A 23,412-nucleotide genomic window follows, 5' to 3' on the forward strand; every position below is an offset into this window, starting at 1 on the left:
TTATTATTATTATTATTATTATTATTATTATTATTATTATTATTATTCGTGACACCTCCAAGGAATCCGAAGATTCATCACTGGAGGATACTTAATGTACAACTCTCCGTCTCCACTACTACCTACATGATCTACATCAACGCCATCTACTGTCCACAACCACCATCACCACAGATAGTGTTTTTTGTCTGTAAATTGCGTGTGTTCTGAAGGGCTGATTTGTCTGTATGTTTTTAGAATAACAAACTTAGCATTTAAGATACACCAACTTTGTACAAATGGAGCGCTTTGAATTCACTATCACAATTACTTACACTTCATAATATAATGAGCAAATCCATGACTAAATTACACGACGGTACATTGCGCCCTTCGATTGGAATAGGCCTAAGTTCGATTCTCGTCGCGATAGGAGGAATCTTTATCTGGACGATTTCAATCGAAGGTGAGTTAGTCGATCTCATACGGTGGTAGCAGGGTTTTTTCTCCCGGAAACTCTGTTTTTCATCCCGCATACAGACAAATTGGCCATTCAGAACACACGCAATTTTTGACAAAAAATACTAGTTGTTGTGGTGGGCGGTAGATGGCGTTGATGGAGATGATTCGTAGTAGAGGTTCGGTGTAGTGATTGAGACAGTTGTTTAGTAGGTGTCCTCCCGCAATGAGTCTTTCACTCCTTGTAGGAATCAGGAATAATAATAATAATAAATTTACTAATCATATTGTCAATCACAACTACCAGACACAGGACAATTCATTAACAAAATACTGAAAATCGCATATGTAACTTTAACAAATAGCTGTTTTCTATAGGGTGCGCTTGGGAGTTATATCTGCTAAATGAATCATATCACGCGGGAGTTGAGATTTAAATTTAATTGAACGGTGATATTTGAGCTTGTTATTCATGCATTTTTTTTTATTGTTAGGGTCACTTTTGACATTAATAGTGTTTTTATGACACCAAATTATGATTAATATTATTTCACATAATATGCTTATATTTATCAGGTCTTATTTGAAGGTCTTTGTAAAATGGAACGATCGATCATTTCTTGGAAATATTTAATGTAATGTATATGCTTATTTAAGTAAGTACAGTTAAAATTTGTTTAGGTGAAAACTTTTAATTTCAAATAATGCGATAAGTAATTGGTCAAAATATTATATCTATCACTACTTTATAAATAAAAATCAATTAAGAAACGTGAAAACTGCAATATCACACTTTTAGAGGTACCGAAAATAGTCATAACCGTTACTACTTGATCCTTTTAAGCACCTTTAATGTGATAGTGTGAAAAATTTACATGATTATGCGATTTTTGTCCAAATCGAAAATAATATACATATATATAAAAATACAATTGGGTCCGAAAACGGAAATGGCATACCGATATAATGATAAAAATAATTACAGAAAACGTTTGTTTATTACATACAGAATTTTCTGTCTAAATTTCGCAGCCAATTTACAACTTAAATCTACAATATATGCCATTAACTGCAGGAAAATAACTCCATCAATAACTATTCGAATGCAAAAAAGAAATTTTAAATAATTAATTCATTAGACACAGGATTAAGGAGTATTACTTAGGATAGCTTCCCAAAATTGGGAAAGTTTGACACTCTTTCTTGTTGAGATTTGGTCTATATGGATATAGGTTTTACAACTTTTAGTCTTGTGGTCTTTCAAGTAAAAAATAGCTTTTGAGTGGAATTTCAGTTTTATTCCAATGAATGTATGTCTAGTGGATAATAGATAACTGACCACACCAGACTTATCAGACTTGTGTAGTAGAATGTAATCTCACTACTCTTCTAGACAAGGAAAGCATTCATCTCCCACTGTGAAATAGTTTTTCAAGCCACTTCAGGGCTCTGCTTTGGAGCCCTGAAGTGGCTTGAAAAAGTTCCATGTTTGGTCTCTAGAGAAGGGTTTCTGGACTAAGTAAAAAATAAATAAATAATGACAAAACTATATAAAATTGATAAAAATGGAAAAAAAATCCTTAGCCTACCCACAGCACAAATGTGCTATAGGATTACTAATAACCTCTCATGGATGGGAACTGTATTAAAAAAAAAAAAAAAAAAAAAAAACTTTCTGAACTGGATAAAAAGAAACTTGAAGATTGATATTTAGACTTATAACTAGAAACCTCAAGATTGATTTGGTAAGGAAGATTTGGTTGATGATGACCTTAATTATTTATTTTATAATTATTTGTTGTATCCATTGGGAGGGGGAATGCAGTATTAATAAAGAACAGTTCTTTATTTAAAAGAGATTAGTAGAACATACTTTTTGCTTAATGAACCAAAGTTAATGTCTTATTTCTGACAAGGCATTGCTTAGCAATCCTCCATGTTGTTATTATTATTAACCTAAAATCCCATGGAGTCTCTCATCCAGTAGGCCCCTTTGTCATACACTGCTCATCATACTGTGCCTTAAACACAATCAAATTCTCTGCAGACACCATGCTCTCAGGTAGTGCATTCAAATCACTCATAACTTTCCATGCAAAAAACCTGCTTCTCACTCCCTTGTTCACTCCTTTGTCTACAGCTTCCAGAGATGACCTCTTGTTCTCCCCTGATCTACCATTTTATGAAAAAAATCTTCAACGTTAATCTTATACCAACCCCTTACCAACTTGTCTCTACCATATCACTCCTCTTCCTCCAATCCACTAGATTTTGTAAATTGCACATTCTAAACCTCTTTTCATATTCAACATTCCAGAGATCAGAAACCATTAAACTATCAATCACCTCTGGACCCTTTCTAGCAATTCTTCATCCTTTTGAAAACCAGGTGACAAATCTGTGCGCAGTAGTTCATATGTGGCCTAAACAAGGTCTTATACAATGGAACCAGAATCTCCTTTCTCTTTACTTCTACAAGTTGGTTTCCTTCACATCATTGCCAGAATTTGTTGTGCTGTCCTCACAATTTTGGCAGTTTGTCCTCTAAATTTTAGATCCTTATCCACCATTACATTAAGATCTCTTATTTCTTCCACCTCTAACAGTATATCCCCACCAAGCATAAATTCTACATCTAATCTTTTTTTTTAATCTTAATCTACAAACTTATAAGAAATGTCAATAGGAAGTGGCAAAAAAGATCAGTAGCGGTCAAAGATGAAAATGGTAAAGTATTGATGGACAAGATATTGCAGCAAACTATATAAAAATCAACTAAATGATACTGCAACAGATGTAATCAAAGAACTAAAAGCAATCTCTCCACCAGCAAAGATCTTTGAAAATGACATCTTGGAAGAGGAGGTGAATAAGGCTATAAAACATCTCAAGAACAACAAGAGTACTGGAAATGACAACATAATAGGCAAGATGCTAAAATATGGGGGAGAATCAGTTGCAAAAGAAATATATTGAGATCAGGGTATTCCCCCCGAAGAGTGGAAAAAATCGGTCTTGGTTGATCTTCTTAAGAAAGGCAGTGCTTTAGAATGCATCAATTACAGAACTATTGCATTAATGAATCATCTTGGCAAAGTGCTGATGAAAATACTAACAACACCTGAAGGGGCATATGGAGGCACATCTTCCGAATGAGCAAGCTGGATTTCGACAAGATCGAAGTACAGTGCAACAAATACCCGCACTAAGACTAATAGCAGAGAAAGCTCGAAGAAAGAACAAAAAGATATATTGCAGTTTCGTGGACTTCCAAAAAGCATTTGATAATATTGATCAAAATATAACATGGGCTGTCTTGTAATCCTATAGTGTGGACAATAAATTGATCCTCCTGCCGAAAGATATAAACAGCCAAGCACAAGCAAAAATCAGAATAGCAGATGAGACTGGAGATTGGTTTGCCACTAATCAAGTCACAAGACAAGGGGACCCAATATCGCCAATCATCTTCATCACACATCTGGGAAGAACACTAGATAAGATTAAAGAAGAAGGTGGAGGCATTTCAATAAATGGCATGAGAATAAACTACCTCTGCTTAGCTGATGACATCATCCTGATCGAAGAAGACACAGCAAGGCTGGAACAGACATTGCAAACACTATACACAGAAGGAAAAAGATATGGACTAAATGTCGACTTTGAAAAAACTAAAACAATGATATTCGGACAACAGGAGTTACTGCACAGACTTACGATAGATAGATTTCAACTGGAAAATGTGGAACACTTCACATATCTTGGATGCCACATGACGCATGACTTGGACCTCAAAAAAGAGATAAAAATTAGAATAGCCAGAGTAACGACTATTTTAAAAGCCATGGACAAAATATAGAAGAGCCGAGCTATAGATGCAAACTAAACTGCATATTGTAGAAACCTGTATCTTCAGCAGCATGCTCTATGGATGCGAGGCCTGGGTACTCCTGAGAGAATCTGAAAGGAGGATATTGGCATTTGAGAGGAAGTGCTATAGAAAGATCTTGAGAATAAGCTGGATACAGAAAGTGAACAATGAGGAAATTACATATGAATACAACCAAAAGAAAACCTGATCCAGAAAATAATCAAAAGGAAACTATGTCTATTTGGCCATATACGTAGAATGAATGATGAGAGAAAATTAAAGACGTTGCTGTTTGGAATGATTGAAGGAAAGAACAAAAGAGGAAGACATCTTTGGGCATTGGACCCATGGTTGTTGATGATGATGATGATGATGAATCTTTTTTTCCAAATTTTAAAACCTTACATTTTGCAACATTCAACTGGTATCTCCACTCCCATGCCCATTCAGTCAATCTACTCAAGCCTTCTTGTAAGGCTACAACATCTGTTCTACTTCACATTCTACTCAACATCTGTTCTTCCCAACTTTGCATCATCTGCAAACAACTGAATATCCCTGTTTAGTCTTTTCCAGTGTCATTAACATTCAGGTTAAACAGCAGTGGCCCTAAAACAGACCCCTGAGGCACATCACTAGCGACTTTCTTCTTCTGGGATATTCCTCCCCCCATACACAACTTGCTGATACCTATCAGATAGCCAATCTCCATTTCAGTGCATTAGTCTAATATCTAACCCTGTCCAGTCTAGTTAGATTACCACATGATAAGTTGATAATCAAAAGCCTTTGCAAAGTCTAAGTATACTACTGTGTATCCATTTCCCTTTTCTAATGAAGCTGTCACATTATTGTAATAAGTAAATAGATTACTAAAACATGACCTCCCTTTAGCAAATCCATGTTGTCTATCAAAGATAATAGCACTGTTGTCAACCCAGTTCTGGATTCTGGTTCTCACCAGTGTGTCCAACACTTTAACCACAACACTGACACACAGATTGGTCTATAATTTGATGCTTGATTTCTGTTGCTTCCTTTATGAAGCAGTACAATCTTGTCTTCCTTCCACTCCTTTATAACTTGATCCAATGTAAGACTAAATCAAGGCAGATGCCATCTCCCTGTCACATTCATTCAAAATACGTGGTGATATGTCATCAAGTCCCACAACCTTCTTAACATTGAGTTTGCTGAATTCCCCATATACTTGCTTGCTCACTCACATTCAGTCTCTCCTCCTCCTCATTCACTACTCTCAAACTCTCCACGATGTTACATTCATAAGGATGAAAGACTTTTATGAACTGCTCATTAACTATCTCAACTATATCCTCTGCAGCAGTTGTCATTATACCATTTTCTCCAGTCGTCTGACCATAATCATTCTCTTTTTTATTTTATTTTTATTTTGATGGCTACGTATCAAAGGAGAACTTCCTAGGTTTTATTTTTGCTTCATTAGCTAACTGCTGCCATCTTTCTGCTTAATGGTATTGCCTATCGAATATACTGTATTGTTGCATAATTGATAATTTCTATGTTGTGTTATTCAGAAATGTGACAATATTTTTAAGGAATGTTTTCACATTTTCTCCTGTTTTTTTGTCCTGATATTAAGTTATAGACTGTAAGTGATCTAATAGGTCAGAAATAAATAGAAAATGATAAGAAATTAAAATAACTTTATTATCTACATCACAAGGGGATTGTTATACATTCTTAAGACACTAAATATATTGAGACCATACAGCAGTCTGCTGTACAACTGCAATTTGGTGTATATGCCTCAGTCATATCTCCTCTTCTTCTATTCATAAGGCTCTATATGTTGCATTCCCTCAATCTCCCCTCGTATCTGAAATTCCATAGAATGTCACTGACTTAATAAAACTTCTCTGGACACTCTCTCTCTAAATAAAAACAAATAAATGCAAATGCTTTTGGAGAAATTTTGAAGGAGATGGAAGAGATGAGAGATCTGGGAGTGATGATGGACAGAGACCTTGAATTTTATGGGTGACATTGCTAAAATTTTAAGAACATTACAAGAGATTATGGCAATAATGAGGAGGAGCAAAAAAGTTATGGTTTCCTTGTATAAGGCTTTGATCAGGCCACTTATGAACTACTGTGCACAGCTTTGATGGCCTGGTTTTCAGGGGGATGTATTGTATTAGAGAGAGAGAGTGTCCAGAGAAGGTTTATTAAGTCAGTGACATTCTATGGATTTCAGATATGAGGGGAGATTGAGGGAATGCAACATATAGAACCTTATGAATAGAAGAAGAGGGGATATGATTGAGGCATATACATTGATGAGGGGTTGTTACCAGATTAATGTGGAGAAGATTTTTCATAGAGTAGAGGGCGCCAATGGTAGACCTAGAAGACATTCCTCGAAGTTATATAAGGAGGGTGTGAGCAGGAAAGTGAGAAGCAGGTTCTTTCATGGAGAGTGATCGGTGAATGAAATACATTGCCTGAGAGTATGATGAGTGCAGAAACTGTGAATGGTTTCATGCACGGTTCAATGATCTTTTTTGCATGAGAAAGTATAGGCCTGTGATGAGTCCATGGAGGTTAGATGTTAATATTAATAATAAATAAATACTTATTTTAAGTGTAGATTACATCCTTCTAAAATTAGCTGTGTAATAAAAGGTCTGGTGATCATAATTATTGTTCTCTTATCATTTATAACATTGCACAGCAACTAACTTTCATATTTCTGGTAAGCTACTTTTCAATAACTTATAGTTATGTTGGATCCTCATCTTATCTACCAAAGTCTGCATTTCACATGTATTAACTTATCATATTCAGTATTCTGCAATTCAACTATTATTGTAGTTGAATTGCATCTAGATCATTTCCCATATCTTCATATCATTCAGAAATCTGGCTGACCAAATCAAGGCATAGTAGTCCAGATGCAGCATGATTGTCAGCCTTATTTACTAGCACATTATTCTGATTTTCTCATCATTGTAGCAGCACTTTATATAGATTTTAGAGTTTTTTTCCTGAACTTCAAAATCCTTGCATCAGTCTTCTGCAGCACAGTGTTGCCTACTGAGTATTTGCCCACACATTCCATCTTCATGAAATATTGGTAGATCCTCATCTGTTTACATAGCTAGTTGGTTGAAATCCTTCTGTAAAGATATCACAATTTTCCCATATAACACTCCTAACTTTGGATCATTCATATTTACTTGAATATCTCCTTTCAAACCATAAAGTATATTATCAGCATATAAACTGAACAGCAGTAACTCAGTGTAGAAATTTGTGGCACTGTAATGAAGGGATTCACAGGGTTTCTGTTGGACTGGTTTGTTGAGTGAAAAACATCTGTACTTAAGTCTACAAGGCTATGCATTCCAATGTAACTTTATTGTTTTATGGGACTTCTATCTACAAAAAGTTGTAAGCCTATAGTATATTTTGCGCTGCAGTTGAGCTAAGAAGTTTTTATTTATTTTTTTATTATTATTATTTATTTGTTTTTTTGATGTGGATGTTTATGTGAAAATTCTTAGGTGATAGCTGACTTTTATCAGCTCTGGTGTCAGACCACCACCACTATGCTTATTGGAAACACGAAGTGTTTAAAAAATGTTCAGTGTTTAGTCTCTAGAACACATGTCCCAGATTATCTAATCCAGGGTATGTACCAATTTGCTGTAGCTTTACAACATTTCATGGATGGAATTGTTATAAAAAATTCTCTGAGATGGTACTTTCTCATGCACAATCCATTGATTTTTATCACTCACTTATCTATGCCACCAATCTGTTATCCTATTTAATTTTGGTGCTATCTTGTGGGACCATAATCACTAGATGTCTTTTCAACATTTAGAAAAATTACCATATAAATTTAATGACTGCCTTTTGAAGAGCTTTCACTTATTATCAACCTAATATCATATTTTAGCTCTTAAGCTGGCTTCACAAAAACTGCCAATCTCTGTAAACAGAAACTTGTTGATGGTTTGTTATCTTCATTTTGTATTCACTATTTCTCCTTCAGTTACATTTCTTTCATTTAACAACTGGGTCAAGAGGACCCTTATTTTTGCATTAACTTATAACCAATTAAAAATGATGGGTACTTACTGTTTAAAGATTAAGCATTAAGAAAAAAATTCTAGTTGAATTTTTTGGAAAATATTAACAGTGGTTTTCAATTGATGTAATTACCTGCTACTGTTTCATTTTTTCAGCAACAGAATCACGTTCTCATGCACTGAGAAAAACAGTTGCATTGAATCATTAGTTTGTTTACTTAGAATATAATTTCTGTGTAATAAATCTTCTCATCCATATTTTTAGATGGTGATAAGATGCAGTACCAAGTAATTCCAAATTCATTAAGTGAGAAAGATCACATTCAGCTCTCTTACCCATGGTCCTCAGCAAACAAACCTAACTTGTTAAGTTATTGAACATATTTCATTACTGAGGAGAGTCACAGCTAACACTCAGAGAATACCTTCAGGGGCGAATTCTTCATGCAAGCTCATTACTTGAGAAAGAAGTAATATTTATTTATTAATAAATGCATGCATTTATAAGCATTCCATTTAGGCTTTTATTTTTATAGACAGAAGACGTCTTAAGCTTGCATGGCAATAATTGAGCTTTGTGTTGTGTATCGAAGGCCGATGCTTGCTTGTCTAGTCAAAGCTACCTTGGCTTGCTCGGTTGTCGGAGCTTCCAGGTCCTCGCTGCAGCACTGTGATTTCATGCTCGCGCATTACCATTTCCGCTCCCTTCATATTGTTTTAAACACAGACCATTCGCAGTCAAACTAGCTCTAGCCAGTGAGCTTCAGCCAGCCTTTACAAGTGTGCGTGTTGCTTGTGAAAATTAAGTTACGACCAACTCTTTATGACAATGTTATTGACCAGTTCATAAAGAAGAATGGTAGGGTAGAATTTGTATTCAAGTAGCTAAATTGAAAAAGATAGAATGTCATTTGTAAAATAAATGTTGTATTTGTATGATTAAATGTACATAAATTTCTAAATATATAGTTTTAAATGGTCAGTAATTCATTATTCTGCTAATCAGACTTCAATCACACCTCTCACTCCTTGAATGATAACAAGAGCAAGCATGAATTTCAAGACCAGCATTCGCCCCTGAATACCTTCACAAGAATTTTAAGAGACAAGTATTTCGACTTTTTGAGCATGTTGTCCATAATATGAGAAGGTACCAATTGGACCTCTGGGTGTTAAATGACTTTCATTGCCCAGCGAAATATTACTGTTGTTTATTGGAGGTGTGAAGTGGCTGCTGCCACTTGTTTTGTCATGCTTAGTGTTATGTTGTCTCCAAAGTAGGGTCCCTCAGTTTCTGTCCTTTCTTCTTATGTGCATTGCAGTGATGACCTTTGCTGGATGTGTTCAACACACACATTATTCATAAATTATAGGAACTGGTACCGCCCCAGTTTGAAGGTACAGCAATAAAGCAGTTTCTGCAGGTTGGCTGCTAGTTAGTATACACAGAACCAAAGCCAACAATAATGAGTTTGGAAGCTTCCAGATCAGCTGGTGAATAATATCCTCCTACTGCTTACTCTGTCCAGTCATGCCTGGTAGGAGTATAACAATGTGTAGGAGATATTGTAAAGACGATGCTTAAATTAGTCTTGGCACTCCTGTGTGAATTATTGCACACAGTCCCCCTCATGTCTGCTGCATGTCCCTGCTGCTCTATAAAATTTCTCATGCACTAACTCAGCCATGAAAGATAACCAAACAGTTACTAATGACACTGCAGATCTTCCACAAAAAAATTAAAAAAATACAAAAAAATAGCAATAATATAATCTAAAGAAGCCCAAATAACACAAAAATTTCATGAAATAAAAAGTACTTGTACATCTATTTCATGAACATCTGGGCATGTATACAAAGATTGACAATGTACACCATCACTTTCAAGCATCAGAACCTGATCAGATATTCCTAACTGAATCCCAGATGAAATCCTCTAAGACTACAGACCACCTCAACCATCCCAACTATATCTTGCATGATACCTTCTGTAACAAAGAGAGGAACAGACACTTTTGTCAAATCAGACATTCCTTGCCAAAGGTTATCATACTTAGAATCAAATACCTGATTTTTGATCTACCCTGGGTCAGGATTTCCTTATCTCACTTTATAGCCTTCATTTGCTGCCTTTATTACTCTCGTAATTCAGACCACCATTCTTCCTTCTTTGACTGCTTATTTTTAGAAGTTATTTAATTTCATATTGTCTACTCACCAGAACTATGAATTTATCTTCCTAGCAGATTTCATGTTCATAACTTGGCTCCCCCTTTTCTAACTTCATAGATCAGGCACACGAAAGCCAAATCATTTGCTCTCAGTCATTATCTAATCCAAATTGGTAACCTCTGAACTAGAATACCATATAATTCTTATCATTCTTCCAATACTAAACTTTTTTCTCAATCAGTTTGTTTTCCAAATAAATATCTGTGGTGTAGTTGTGGTTCACCCTTGTAATCTTTCTTAGAACTCTCATATCTGTGGTCTCCAGTCTTTAATCAAATGTATTATTTCTAACCCAGCTCTCAGATTCATAAGGCTTGAGGTTTGGGAAACATCGATGGGATGTTGCATACTCTATGGGAGGAGTTATACTGGAGGAAGTAGGGGAGACAAGAGATCTGGGTTTGATGATCGATAAAAACCTGAAATTTAGGGGACATATTGCAAAAGTGGTGAAGGTAACACAGAGGATTGCTGCAATTAAGAGAAGGACACTGACCTACAGAGATAAAAGGGTTATCATTCCGTTGTATAAGTCTCTGATCAGACCACACTTAGAGACTATTGTTCTCAGATTTGGTACCTAGGATTTGTAGGGAATAAATTAACTGTGGAAAAGGTACAAAGACGGATGACAAAGATGGTTTCAGGACTGTACAATTTTGGTTATGAGGATCGGCTGAGGGAATGTGGGCTGCAGAGTTTGGTGGATAGAAGGAGAGGTGATATGATTGAGACTTTTAAACTGTTGAGAGGTGGTTACAGGGTTGACACTGGGGAGTTCTTTCGCTTGGTTGAACAGCTGGAAGGAGTGATGACAAGAGGCCATCCCTGGAAGTTACGAAAGGAAACTGTGAGCAAGAGGGTGAGGAGTGGTTTCTTTGCATGGAGGGTGGTTGAACCGTGGAATGCATTGCCTGATGGAGTGGTTTCTTTGCATGGAGGGTGGTTGAACCGTGGAATGCATTGCCTGATGGAGTGGTGAGAGCGAGAACGGTCAATGAGTTTAAGGAGTGGTATGATAGACTTTGTGTTTCTTAGGGTGGGGGACCTTCTCTCGATGAGTCTTGACAGACTTTATTTTCTTAGGAAGGACCTCCCACGATGAGTCTTTTGACTCCAAATTATCTCTATGGAGGCAATTACCTCCATAGAGATAATTACCTGAGGCAACATATAATGAAGGGGTCACAAGGTTCAAGAGTGCTGAATCTGATCATTGCATCAGAGTACTTAACACTAACCAATCTAGCTTTGCTTCCTCTGCTTGGAGAAAGTGATCATGTAGTTTTGACCTGGGAGATTGCCAGACATGAAGAATTTTCTATTAAGAAGTTATATATGTGGAATTACAAAGCAGGTGATTATGACAAGCTGAGAGTCAGCTTTCAGCAGTGCCATGACATAAGAATTTGGAGGGGGAGAGATGGTGATGTGTGTAGAAGGTAGTCAAGGGATGTTTGAAGAAAACAGTATCTGAATGTATACTTAGAGTCAGAAGGATAAATCAGGTAGGGGTTAGATGGATGAATAGCTTCATTCAGCAGGAGTTGCACACAAGGTTGTGGAGAGATTATAAAGATAAAGGTGATTGCCATACCTATGAGTGGTATAAGGTGCGGGCAGAAGGGTAGGGAAGGCCATAATAATTATGAAAGAGAGCTAGCTGATGAGGCCAAAAGAAATCCTAAAGAATTCTTTTACTATGTGCAAGTAAAATGAGGAATGACTATGGAAGGATGACTTTAAAAAATGCTGATGGTGGGGAGGTAACAGAACCAAACCAAATAGTAGAATTGCTGAGTTAGCCTTTCCCAGAGGTGTGCCATAGAGGTGGTGACATTGCAATGCAGTATGTGACTTGGACTGATAGAAGAAATGGAGGTGCTTAAAATATTGCTGAACCTCAATGCAAACACAGCCATTAGATTAGATGGCATATTGGCCCATGTATTACAAGAATGTGCAAGGGTATTATAAGCTCTCTGACCAGTCTTTTGTTTAATTCAAGTCTCAGTACTGAGAAGGTGACAATGGAGTGGAAAGAGGGCAAAGTAGTCCCATTGCAAAAGGAGGCTCCAAGTAAGAAGTAGGCCATTCAGCATCTCAGGAGTGGTTGTTGGAAGAACTTGGTGAAATCAGAATTCAGGACTTGTTGGATAGGAATATGATACTCTATAAGGGACAATATGGTTTTGTGATGGATAGGTCTTGCCTTAAAAAGTAAGCAAAAGTAATTTGCTTACTTTTTATAATAAAGTGACAATGGAGTTGGATAAGGGAAATGACTACTCAGTGATATTGATAGACTTTGAAAAGCATTTGACAAGATTCCACATAGAACTGTATTGCATAAATTGGAGCAAATGATGATGGATATGAATCTGGTGATTTGGATTAGAGGGTGGCTGGACAGATATCAGAGTGATTTATGGAGGAATTGAGTCTACTAGAAGGCAAGTGACAAGTGGTGTACCACAGGGCTCAGTACTTGGTCTTTTGTTGTTTGAGTTATATATCAATGATTTGACAGAAAATATTCAGTTGTTTGCTGATGATGCTAATCTGGAAGAGCAATGGTAAATGAAGGTGATGTGGAGATCCTGCAGGAAGACTTAAACAGACCAGCAGCATGGACAAAGATAAATGGCTATCAGTTTAATGTGGCTAAGTGTAATGCTGCACTTTGGGAGATCAGAAGCTGTGTACTATATTGATGGAACTGAAATGCAGAAAACTGATGAGACCAGGGACGTTGGTGTGATTGCAGACAGGGAGTTGAAGTTTAGAGGACATATTGCAAAGGTAACCAAAACAGCACATCAGATTGCGTGGTTGTTGAAGAACATACTAACAAATATGTTCTTGTTATATATGTTAAGGATAGAGAGATTATTGTTCTCCGATATAAGGCTTTAATCAGGCCACATCTGGACTACTTTGTACAGATTTGGACTCATGGATTCTGTGGGGATGAAGAAATTGTCTTGAGGATCCAGAGGCAAGTGACAAAGTTGTGGATGCTACTTATGAGAATAGATTGACAGTCTGTAGGCTTCAAAAATTAGCTGATAGGCAACAAAAAAGAGGACGCATAATAGAAGCATTCAAGTTATTAATTTAAATTATATGTGACACCGAAGATTTTTTCAGTACATGGCCAGAAGGGAGAGAACAAGGAAGTTATTATAAGTGTGGTTAGCAAGAGTGTTATGACTGAATTTTTTTTTTTTTTTTGCTTGTAGGGTAGTGAATGGGTGGAATGGATTGCCAGAAGTGGTTGTGGGTGCTTCATCAGTGCTTCATCAATGAACGAGTTTAAGGAGAAGTATGATAGGTATTGTTAAATGATGGTTAGTGTGTTAATAATGGATCTCCCACAATGAGTCTTCTGACTCCATGGAGACATCTATACAATAATAATAATAATAATAATCATTTCTCTCTTACTCTATATAAATTTATTCAGTTGACTTTCTACCATACCAGCTATGGCTGCTTTAATTCTGTTGTTTATTTTCATATTTAATTTGCCTTGTATAAAAATTGTGCCTCATAGTCAATGTTTACTATAGATTCTTTACTATTTGGGATGCAGTTGAGGTCAGTGTTCCTACCTATATTCATATTGTGTCTTTTTATTGCTGATTTTCATGCTGGATTTATTATATCAGTTTATTATTATTATTATAATATCTGACCTCCATGGAGTAAAAGGACGTTTATCGTAAGAGGTTTATCTCATTCTAAAAGATTTGAGCCATGCCTTGAACCCATTTACAGTTTCCACACTTGCTATGCTTTCAAGCAATGCATTCCACTCACCAATCACTCTCCATGCAAAGAGCCTGCTTCCCACTCTTCTGCTCACACCCTCCTTATACAGCTTCCATGGATGGCCTCTAGTTGCACCCCTGCCTCCCTCTACTCTGTGCAATATCTCCTCACAACTTATGTCTCAATCATATCTTTACCTCTATTCACATGGCTCTGGAATTTGTATTCCCTCAATCTCTCTTTGTATCTGATATTTCATAGACCTGATACTAACTTAGTAAATCTTCTCTGGACCTTCTTCAATACATCCTCATCCACCTGAAAACCAATTGATCAAATCTGTGCACAGTAGTTCATATGTGGCCTGATCAAAGCCTTATACTGGGGAACCATATCCTCGTTATTGCCATAAATCTGTTGTGATGTTCTTACAGTTTTAGCAATGTGACCCCTCAATTTCAAGTCTCTGTTCACCATTACCACCAAATCTCTCAGCTCCTCCACCTCCTTCAAAATTTCTTCATTAATTGTATATTCTGCATCTAACCTTTCTACCAAATTTCAGGACCTTGCACTTGGAAACATTAAGCTGAAAGCTTCAATCATTTGCCCACTCACATAGTCTATTCATATCCTCCTTCAAGGCCACGTCTGCTTTACTTTTCATAACCCTTCCCAACTTTTCATTATAGGCAAACAGCTGCACATCTCAAGTTGAGCCAATCCAATTATCATTAATGTATGAATTAATGATAATGGGATACAATATGAGAGCCATTCAGCTATCCAACTTACCAGTCTGTTATCTAATCCCATCTGTTTCAGTTTAGCTACTGGCTTGTCATGTGACAGTCTATCAAAGGGTTTTGAAAAATCCAAGTACACCACTGTATATGCATCTTGTTTGATATGTAAGCAGATTGCTGAAACTTGACCTTCCCCTAACAAACTCATGCTGACCATCATATAGGATACTGCTATTATCAACCCACTTCTGATTCCTAGTCCTCATCAACTTCTCTAATACCTTAAGAACAAAATATAAATATTCTACTTCTCTAATAGCTTAAAATACAAAAACTCTAGACACGTAGCCTTAGTCTTACTCCCCACCCACTCATGAAGTGGAACAATTTTTCCCACCTTCCATTCCTTTGGGACTTGCCCCGTTGCGAGGCTCATGTTAAATAGTTGTGCAAAAGGTGCCAATTTCACAGTTGCATCCCTTGAGACATGTAGCAATATATACTGTCAAATCCTATTACCTTATTAACATCAAGTTTACTTAATTCCTCATATACTTCCTGCTCGTTCACCATTAGTCCCTCCTCTGCCATACCTTCTACACTCCAGTTTCTCCTGATGTTGCCTTCACAAGGATGAAATACATTGATAAAATGATCATTGAATAATTCCACTATGTCTTCCTTATTGGTTACCAATCTGCCATTGTCATCAACTAGCATCATCCTCCCATAGTAATTTTTCCTTCTACTTTCCACATAGCAAAAGAACTCATTAGGATTTTTCTTAGCCTAATTAGCTAATTTTTTTATATAGTGTATTTCTGCTGCCTTTACCAACCAATACACTTCATGCAACTGATCGTTACCAACATTCATCTTGTGTTGCCTACACAGTGCTGCTACCTTCCAGATTTCATGTTTAATCTCTTCATTCATCCATTTTACTCATACCTTGTTTGGTCTTTTCATATTTCACTACATTCACACGTTGACCAATGAATAAATAGAGTATGAAAAGTTCAGTAATGTGGTTTCAAATTCTATGTTTCAACTAACCTATAAGAAATTACCACTTATTGAGTTTTGGCATAGTATCAGTGAATACCTACAGTTATCTGAAATATTAAGAGTTCTGAAATCTGAAATAATAAGAGAAATATTAAAATATTTCTCTCTTTTCAAACTACATATATGTGTGATGATGGATTTTCTTCATATACTTCAACATATCACTGCAGATTGAATGCACAAGCAGATATGAGAATTCAGCTTTCTCATATTTACTTTCCAAGATTTTCAAAAATGTAAAACAGTGTTACTCTTCTTGCTATTTTTTATTTATTTATTTATTTTTTGAAGAGATAATTATTGTTAACAAAATTGTTAAGTTATTTATGTTAAAATGTAATGGGTTTATTATTTTTAAATGAATTAATAAATGTTTAAAATTTTCTCAGTTTACTTTCTAATGTGGTAAATATTGATAGGTATAACCCACATAAACAAAGCTCTTTGGGTACCTCAATAATTTTTAAGAGTGTAAAAGGGTCCTGAAACCAAAAATTTGAGAACTGCCGTTGATGCATGATTTTCATTTTTCTCATTTTTCAGATATTAACATCTATTTCAGCTTATTGAAAAATGCAAAATAATGGTTAGATACTATTCATGGTATTCATACTATTCACATGCTTCGAAAATACTACTCAAAATCATACAAAAAAGACTAACAAAGAAGGTTGAGGAATATGTTGGAAATGACCAGTTTGGATTCAGGAAACAGCAGGGGACAAGAGAAGCAATCCTAGCTCCAAGAACAGTTATTGAAAGAAGATTGGAGAAGAATCAAAAAACTCTGATAGTCTTTCTTGACTTGGAGAAAGCCTTCGATAGTATTGACTGGAATCAAATGTTTCACCTCCTAAAAACAATAAAGGTAGATTGGAGAGATAGAAGGCTCATATTTAATCTTTACAAGCATCAAGAAGCCCTAATAGAAGCAGCCAGCAATACAACAAAAACCGCAATAGCAAAAATACGTAGAGGTGTAAGACTGGGGTGCTCTCTTTCACCCATATTGTTTAATCTGTACATTGAAGATGCAATAAATAAACTGAAAGAACTAATAGAAATCGGAATTAAGATAAATGGAATTGATATTAACTGGCTGCGGTTTGCAGATGATATAGCAGTTTTAGCTGATAATGAAAACAAACTGAAAGCCACCCTAACAAAGATGGAAGAAATCTTCGCACAGTACAGCCTAAAAATTAATTATAAGAGAACAAAATTATTAATTACAAGTAAAGCAAATCCAATGAAAATAAACCTGGAAATAAATAATAACCTACTCCAACAGTTATCCTCTTTTAAATATCTTGGAAGTCTTATCACAGAAGATGGAAGAAACCAATCAGATATTAAAGCACGAATAATCCTAGCCACAAAAGCATTTTATAACAGAAGAAACATTTTTACCAGTAAAGGACTTAGCATCCAGCTCAAAAAAAGGCTAGTGAAAACATGCATATGGAGCATTGCATTATATGGTTGTGAGGCCTGGACTCTAACAAAACAAGACATGAAAAAGTTGGAGGCATTTGAACTTTGGTGCTGGAGAAAGATGATGAAAATTAGTTGGACAGAAAAGAAAAGTAATGAAGAAGTTCTGAATATAGTTCATGAAGAGCAGTCTTTAATGAAACACATCAATAAGAGAAGAAAAAGCCTAATTGGACACCATTTGAGGCATGGGGGACTGATTACAGAAATAATGGAGGGGACTGTAGAAGGAAAGAGGCCACGAGGCAGACCAAGAATTTCATATATAAATAACATAATGATTCTAACTGGCACTAAGAGTTATGAAGAGATAAAAAGGAAGTCACAAGTTATTTTGAGTGACCACTACATCATGTCAACAGTTATCAACTATTGTATGCCCACACTTCATAGAACCGAGGCTAGCAATGTGCCAAGAATAGTCAATTCATGCTGAAGGGGAGAAAGAAATAAAGGATGTACGAATTGGTCACCAACACGTGAAATCATGTGCTTTATATGTGTACAAGCAAAATAGTTGCCGCTTTAAGAACTAGAATTTTCATAAAAGAAAAGCTAATTTTCTGACATATAATAATAAACACTCATCCCACGAAACGCATTGATTATCCTAATATCGGAATGGATTCTCCTTCTTCTGACATGTGCAGAAGTGTCGAAGGGTCTCACATCTGTGGGCATACAGTATTTACATCTATCTTGTTTCCTTATTTTTTTTTTTGTCTTTTCAATTTTTAAAAGCCAAAGTCTGAATATTAATTTTTTTTTTTACTTTTTGTTTATTTTTTTAAGCAATAGATTTATAAACTGTTGTATTTTTTTGTTTTCCATTAAATAAATTTTTGCTAATGTGCAACCAGCTGGCCTATAGCAGACTCAATCTTACACCAGATAGCCTCAGATATGGTATTTTCACTGGCCTGCAGTTGAATTTCTCTCTTTGGATGCAGTTCATCAGCTATCATCCTCCTCCCACCCCATTCTTTTCTCTCTATTTTCCCTGAACACAACTATACCAGCATTTCTCAACCTTTCTAAGCCCAAGGACTAGTAAAATGCCTAAAACAATTCTACAGATCGCTAAGTTATGTAATTTTTTTTAAAAATGTACGTGGGGATTACCAACATGTTGGAAAAACTGTGCCTTTTATAATATAATAAATCTAAAAGCATGTTTTGAATACATATGGAAACATAATTAAGTTGGAAGTAAACGATTAAAAGTGTATCATCACTGAACAAAGTTTTAATTTTTATTAAACAAATAAAAGGTATCAGTTCCCAATTTGCTGTGGGCAAATGAATGGGTATATCAGCGCCATCCCGCCGAGACCCCCATTCATCCTCCCACACTCATTAAGCTTACCTCACAACAACTTTTTTAGTGGCATTGGTACCATGGGCAAATGAATGGGGAATGATGTTGTCCCATTGATGCCTTCATTCATCTGCCCATAGCAACTTTTATATTTTGTATGTAATCCCCATTCATCTGCCCATACTCATGCCCCACAACAACTATTATCTTCACACACTCTCTGATTCGACCTGCAACATGTAAACTGTTTCATTCGCTATTTTCGTTGTGAGACGAGGGAAAAACTTTGTTCTTATCTTACTCCATTCATCATAATACTGAATACGAACTTGACATCTATGGATTCCATCATGGATGACATCCCTTGTCCTGTCATCCCCTGCATATACCCAAAAATTTCACTCAGAATATCCCAAAGCCATTAATGCCCCCCCTCCACACACACACACACACACACACACACACACACTCTCTCTCTCTCTCTCTCTCTTTCTTTCTCTCTTCTGGCTGATACAAATCGCCTTATTTCCCTGATGAGTTTTCCATGATCAACAAAAAAATTTAAGACATCCTGTTATGTGAGGTCCTTCCCGATATCTATAAACAGTCAAACCCACGATGTCAAAATGCCATCCATGTGGTCAGGCGCATTTTCCTGCCAGCGACTGTATGCTGTATATACTGTATCCATGTGATTTGTACTAATCGTGTTATGATGATGGTTTTAATTATATCCATCCTGTTTTATCCAGAGGCACAGCAGTGGTCATTGTAAATCTGGCCGATTCATTAATCGTAGTGGTTTATTTATATCCTCCTCATGTGTTGCTTGTATTCGTTAGTGTGATGCGTGTTTCTATACAATCCATGACCGTATGGATGTTGTTGTCTGCATGCGACGGATTTGGTGTGCTCGGCTGCATGTTCCCGTAAACTACTGTACGAGATATGGAACTTCGCTAAATGGGATGCAGGCAGTTGTCCTCCTTGCTAGCAGAGCTGAACCTCACCGTGACGTCACTTTGCATAACTTTCGTTTCATCTCTGATTTTGGAAATGGATTAATTCCAAAACCAGTAACGAGAATAATTGGAAACTGTAGTCCAAATAAATAATACGATATAATTATGTTACTACTTACTTTTAATGAGATGGTTCAGCTTCTTGGCCTTTGCAGAGTTGCTGGATATCTTACTCAATATTGTCAACTTCAGTTGATGATTGGCACACACACACACACACAAAGACGATTTCTGTATTTTGTTTTTATTTGAAGGAGTGATGAAAATACCTTTCTCACAAAAATAGGTTGTAGAAAACTGCATGATGATTTCCAGTGCTTCTTCAGATAATTTGGGAAATTCACTTCTCACTGAAGGCCAAAACCAAGATCATAGAATTGCATTTTAAGCCCACTGTCACTTGAAAGCTCAATTAACTGTCCTTTTTTCGATAACAAAAGGTCATTCTCATGACTATAAGCCTGAAATAGATCTCGAACCAAATAGATCTCGAACCAGAAATTTCTTATAAAAGTTATTCAGAAAATATGTTTCAAAATTCTGTTTCAGAATTTTGAGGTGGTCACAAACCCTTTCCAGAAACTCAAAATCAACAAAAAGATGATTTTCCACTGAAAAGGATTCCAATTAACTAATGCACACCAGTTTTTTTTTTTGTTGTTGTTTTTTTCTCGTATGCCTTTTGTCGTAGGCATCAAGAACAGTTAAAGAATTTCCATGAAGAGAGAGATTTAGTTCATTTTTGAAAAAATGTCTGAAAGATAGGATAGTGTTGATAACCATGCTTCGTCAACAAGGAGTGATGCAAACTTAAAATTTCGTTCATTTACAAACAGTAAAACTTTGTGCCTTAATTGAAATAATTTTGTTAATACTTTGCCCCTGGAAATCCAGTGAATTTCAGAATGAAGCAAAAGTTGTATATATTCACTGCCTTTTCATTGCAGAGTACTGAAAATAACCATATTAACAGTCGAGCCTTAATAAAATTAACTAGCTTTACAGTGTTGTAGAGTAGCACAGTTTTAAATTCTGGTGGCATTCCTTTGGAGACCAACCTTTCTCTATGTCATACATTGTTTCATAAACAATATACCCGATTCATATCCAGAGCCACTTCCTTGACTACAGAAACAACTCCCAACTATGCCTGCCTGTAAGGGTGCAAGTTCCATCCGAACAAAAGCCCAATCATTTTCCCCACTGGATCCCTTTGTGTATTATGTAATTATTGAGAGAGTGTGAAATATTTCTTCTCCAGTTATTCAGACAAAGTTCTACAAAACAGAATATCGTCATGAATGTTGTTATCATGTGCATATCTTATGTAGCATATTAACTGTGCGTTATCTCTAACATCAGTAGTCTCGTCTATTTGTAACACATAATAAGGGCTATTCTTAACTCTTTCGATTAACTGAGATTCTACGTCACCTGCCATATCATTAATTCTGTGACCTACAGTGTCATTGAAAGAGGAGTCAAATCAACATCTTTTAAATAATTTGTTGCCAAACATAGTTTTTACCACATCTTTTATAGCTGGAAGTAGTAAATTTTCCTCAATAGAATGAGGTTTCCCTGTTTTTGCAATGTCAAACTTAAGAGATAGATGCTTCCAGTGCCTTGCTATTATTCAAACCCAAACTACATCTTTCCCATGATTTAATGTCGCTGAAATTGGATTTTTTTTTTTCAATTTACTTATTTTTCACATCACAGTGTTTAGTTTCTAAATGTCAGAGTTTCACAGGTTTCATGCACTCGTTTGATAACACAAAACACATCGAGGTTTCTGTTCACTTTCATCTCCACACCAAGTAAACCTGAATTACAAATGTGAACTGTTATATTTCCTACTGTATTTTTTCTTTGAACTGCTTGTTTCTTCTACTTTAATAGTATTAGATTTACTCGCCATTACAACACTTGTATCACAATTAGGGTTAGCATCACCTGTTTTATTTGCTCTTCTTTTCAAAGTCCTAGTTCTAACCACTTTTCCATTATTAAAAAAAACATTTCCAAAAAATATATAAATACTGGGGTTAACTCACGACACACTTTGTCCAAGTATCATTTAGCACTTTCGAAGATATACTGAGCCTTGGTTGAAGGAGGAAAACCTTCAGTAATAAAAATCAATAAACAACAAGCAATTGGTTGAAATGTGGATAACACATGTTCACTTCAAATCTGACAAAACAGCAAGGGAAGGTAGAAGCAATAAAACTATATTGTTCACTTCACCCCTCTTATTATTTTTCATTCTGCCACTACAAATGATTGTACTGCCAGAATGACGAGTAATAAAAGAGGGCTGAAGTGAACAACAATATAGTTTTATTGCTTCCACCTTTGAACATTCTGATGCCATTTGATATTATACACATTCTTACACTCAACTGTTTCACTGATGTCTGCATATCCGCTCAATAGCTTACCCCCCTTCCAAAAACTCTAGTTTCCCTGATCCTACACATGTTGTTGAATGACTTTCATGTCATTCAACAACACTTTTTCCAGAATCTGAACGCCATATTCATTCAGATGCAAAACCATCCTTCTTGTGTAAGTCCTTTCACCTGCCGAAATCACTCCACACATCCACAATATCTACATCACTCCTCCTGCATAACCTATGCATTGAGTCATTTGCTATTATGGCCCTCCTTGGCTTTACTCTTGTCATACCGTGGCAACAGACTCACTATCTTAACTCTCTCACTCTTTTCTTTTGCCCAGTAATTCTTTCATGCCCTCTCTCATTCCATACTTTTCTTCTTTTAAATCATTTGCTCCTGCCACTACGATATTTTTTTCACCCTACCCCTTTGTGCTCTAATCTCATGGAAATCTCATGTATAATCCTCATTAGCGTAATTAATTTTCGCACCTGGAAAGCACGATTTTGTCAAACTCTCATCAATCACATTTTTTTTTAAAATTAGGATCATAATAATTTTGTATGAATTTTAGATACAATAAAACTTCTTGAAAAAATTAATTACAATGCTTTATGATAGAATATATTATATATATTAATAAGAAGGTCATAATTTTTCCCCCCTAGATATCTTAAAATGGTTGAACTTGAGAATACTGATATATTGAAGGATTTTGTTTGGGAAGGAAAGCCAGTGTTCCCAGTAGCTAATGAAGAAAATAAAAAGCTAGAGGAAGAGGTTATTTATACATTGTGTATATATATATATATATATATATATATTTATTTATTTAAAAAATAAGCATTTTATATATATGCAGAATAGTTAACAGTTAAATGAATGATATTTTGGGATTTTTTATTTTATTTTAAGTATCATAGCAGTTTGTTTCTGCTTGAGTTGATGATCATAACAGATTCCTTGCA

At 35.8% G+C, this 23,412-nt stretch overlaps 1 protein-coding gene across 1 annotated transcript in view; it reads left to right on the plus strand.

The window, feature by feature from the left end:
* The first annotated feature begins 894 nt into the window (after window positions 1-894).
* Window positions 895-23,412, plus strand: part of LOC150094836 (coiled-coil domain-containing protein 39-like) — a 350,814-nt gene continuing 328,296 nt past the window's right edge. Inside the window, exons 1-2 of the mRNA XM_090411364.1 lie at window positions 895-1,094; window positions 23,113-23,224. Coding sequence (XP_090267490.1) covers window positions 23,123-23,224 — 102 coding nt within the window. The 5' untranslated portion in view covers window positions 895-1,094; window positions 23,113-23,122. The remainder of the gene's footprint in view (window positions 1,095-23,112; window positions 23,225-23,412) is intronic.

This window comes from Typopeltis vanoorti, chromosome 21 (genome assembly GCF_054136105.1).
Source record: "Typopeltis vanoorti isolate ZY-2024b chromosome 21, IOZ_Tvanoo_1.0, whole genome shotgun sequence".
NCBI lineage: Eukaryota > Metazoa > Arthropoda > Arachnida > Uropygi > Thelyphonidae > Typopeltis > Typopeltis vanoorti.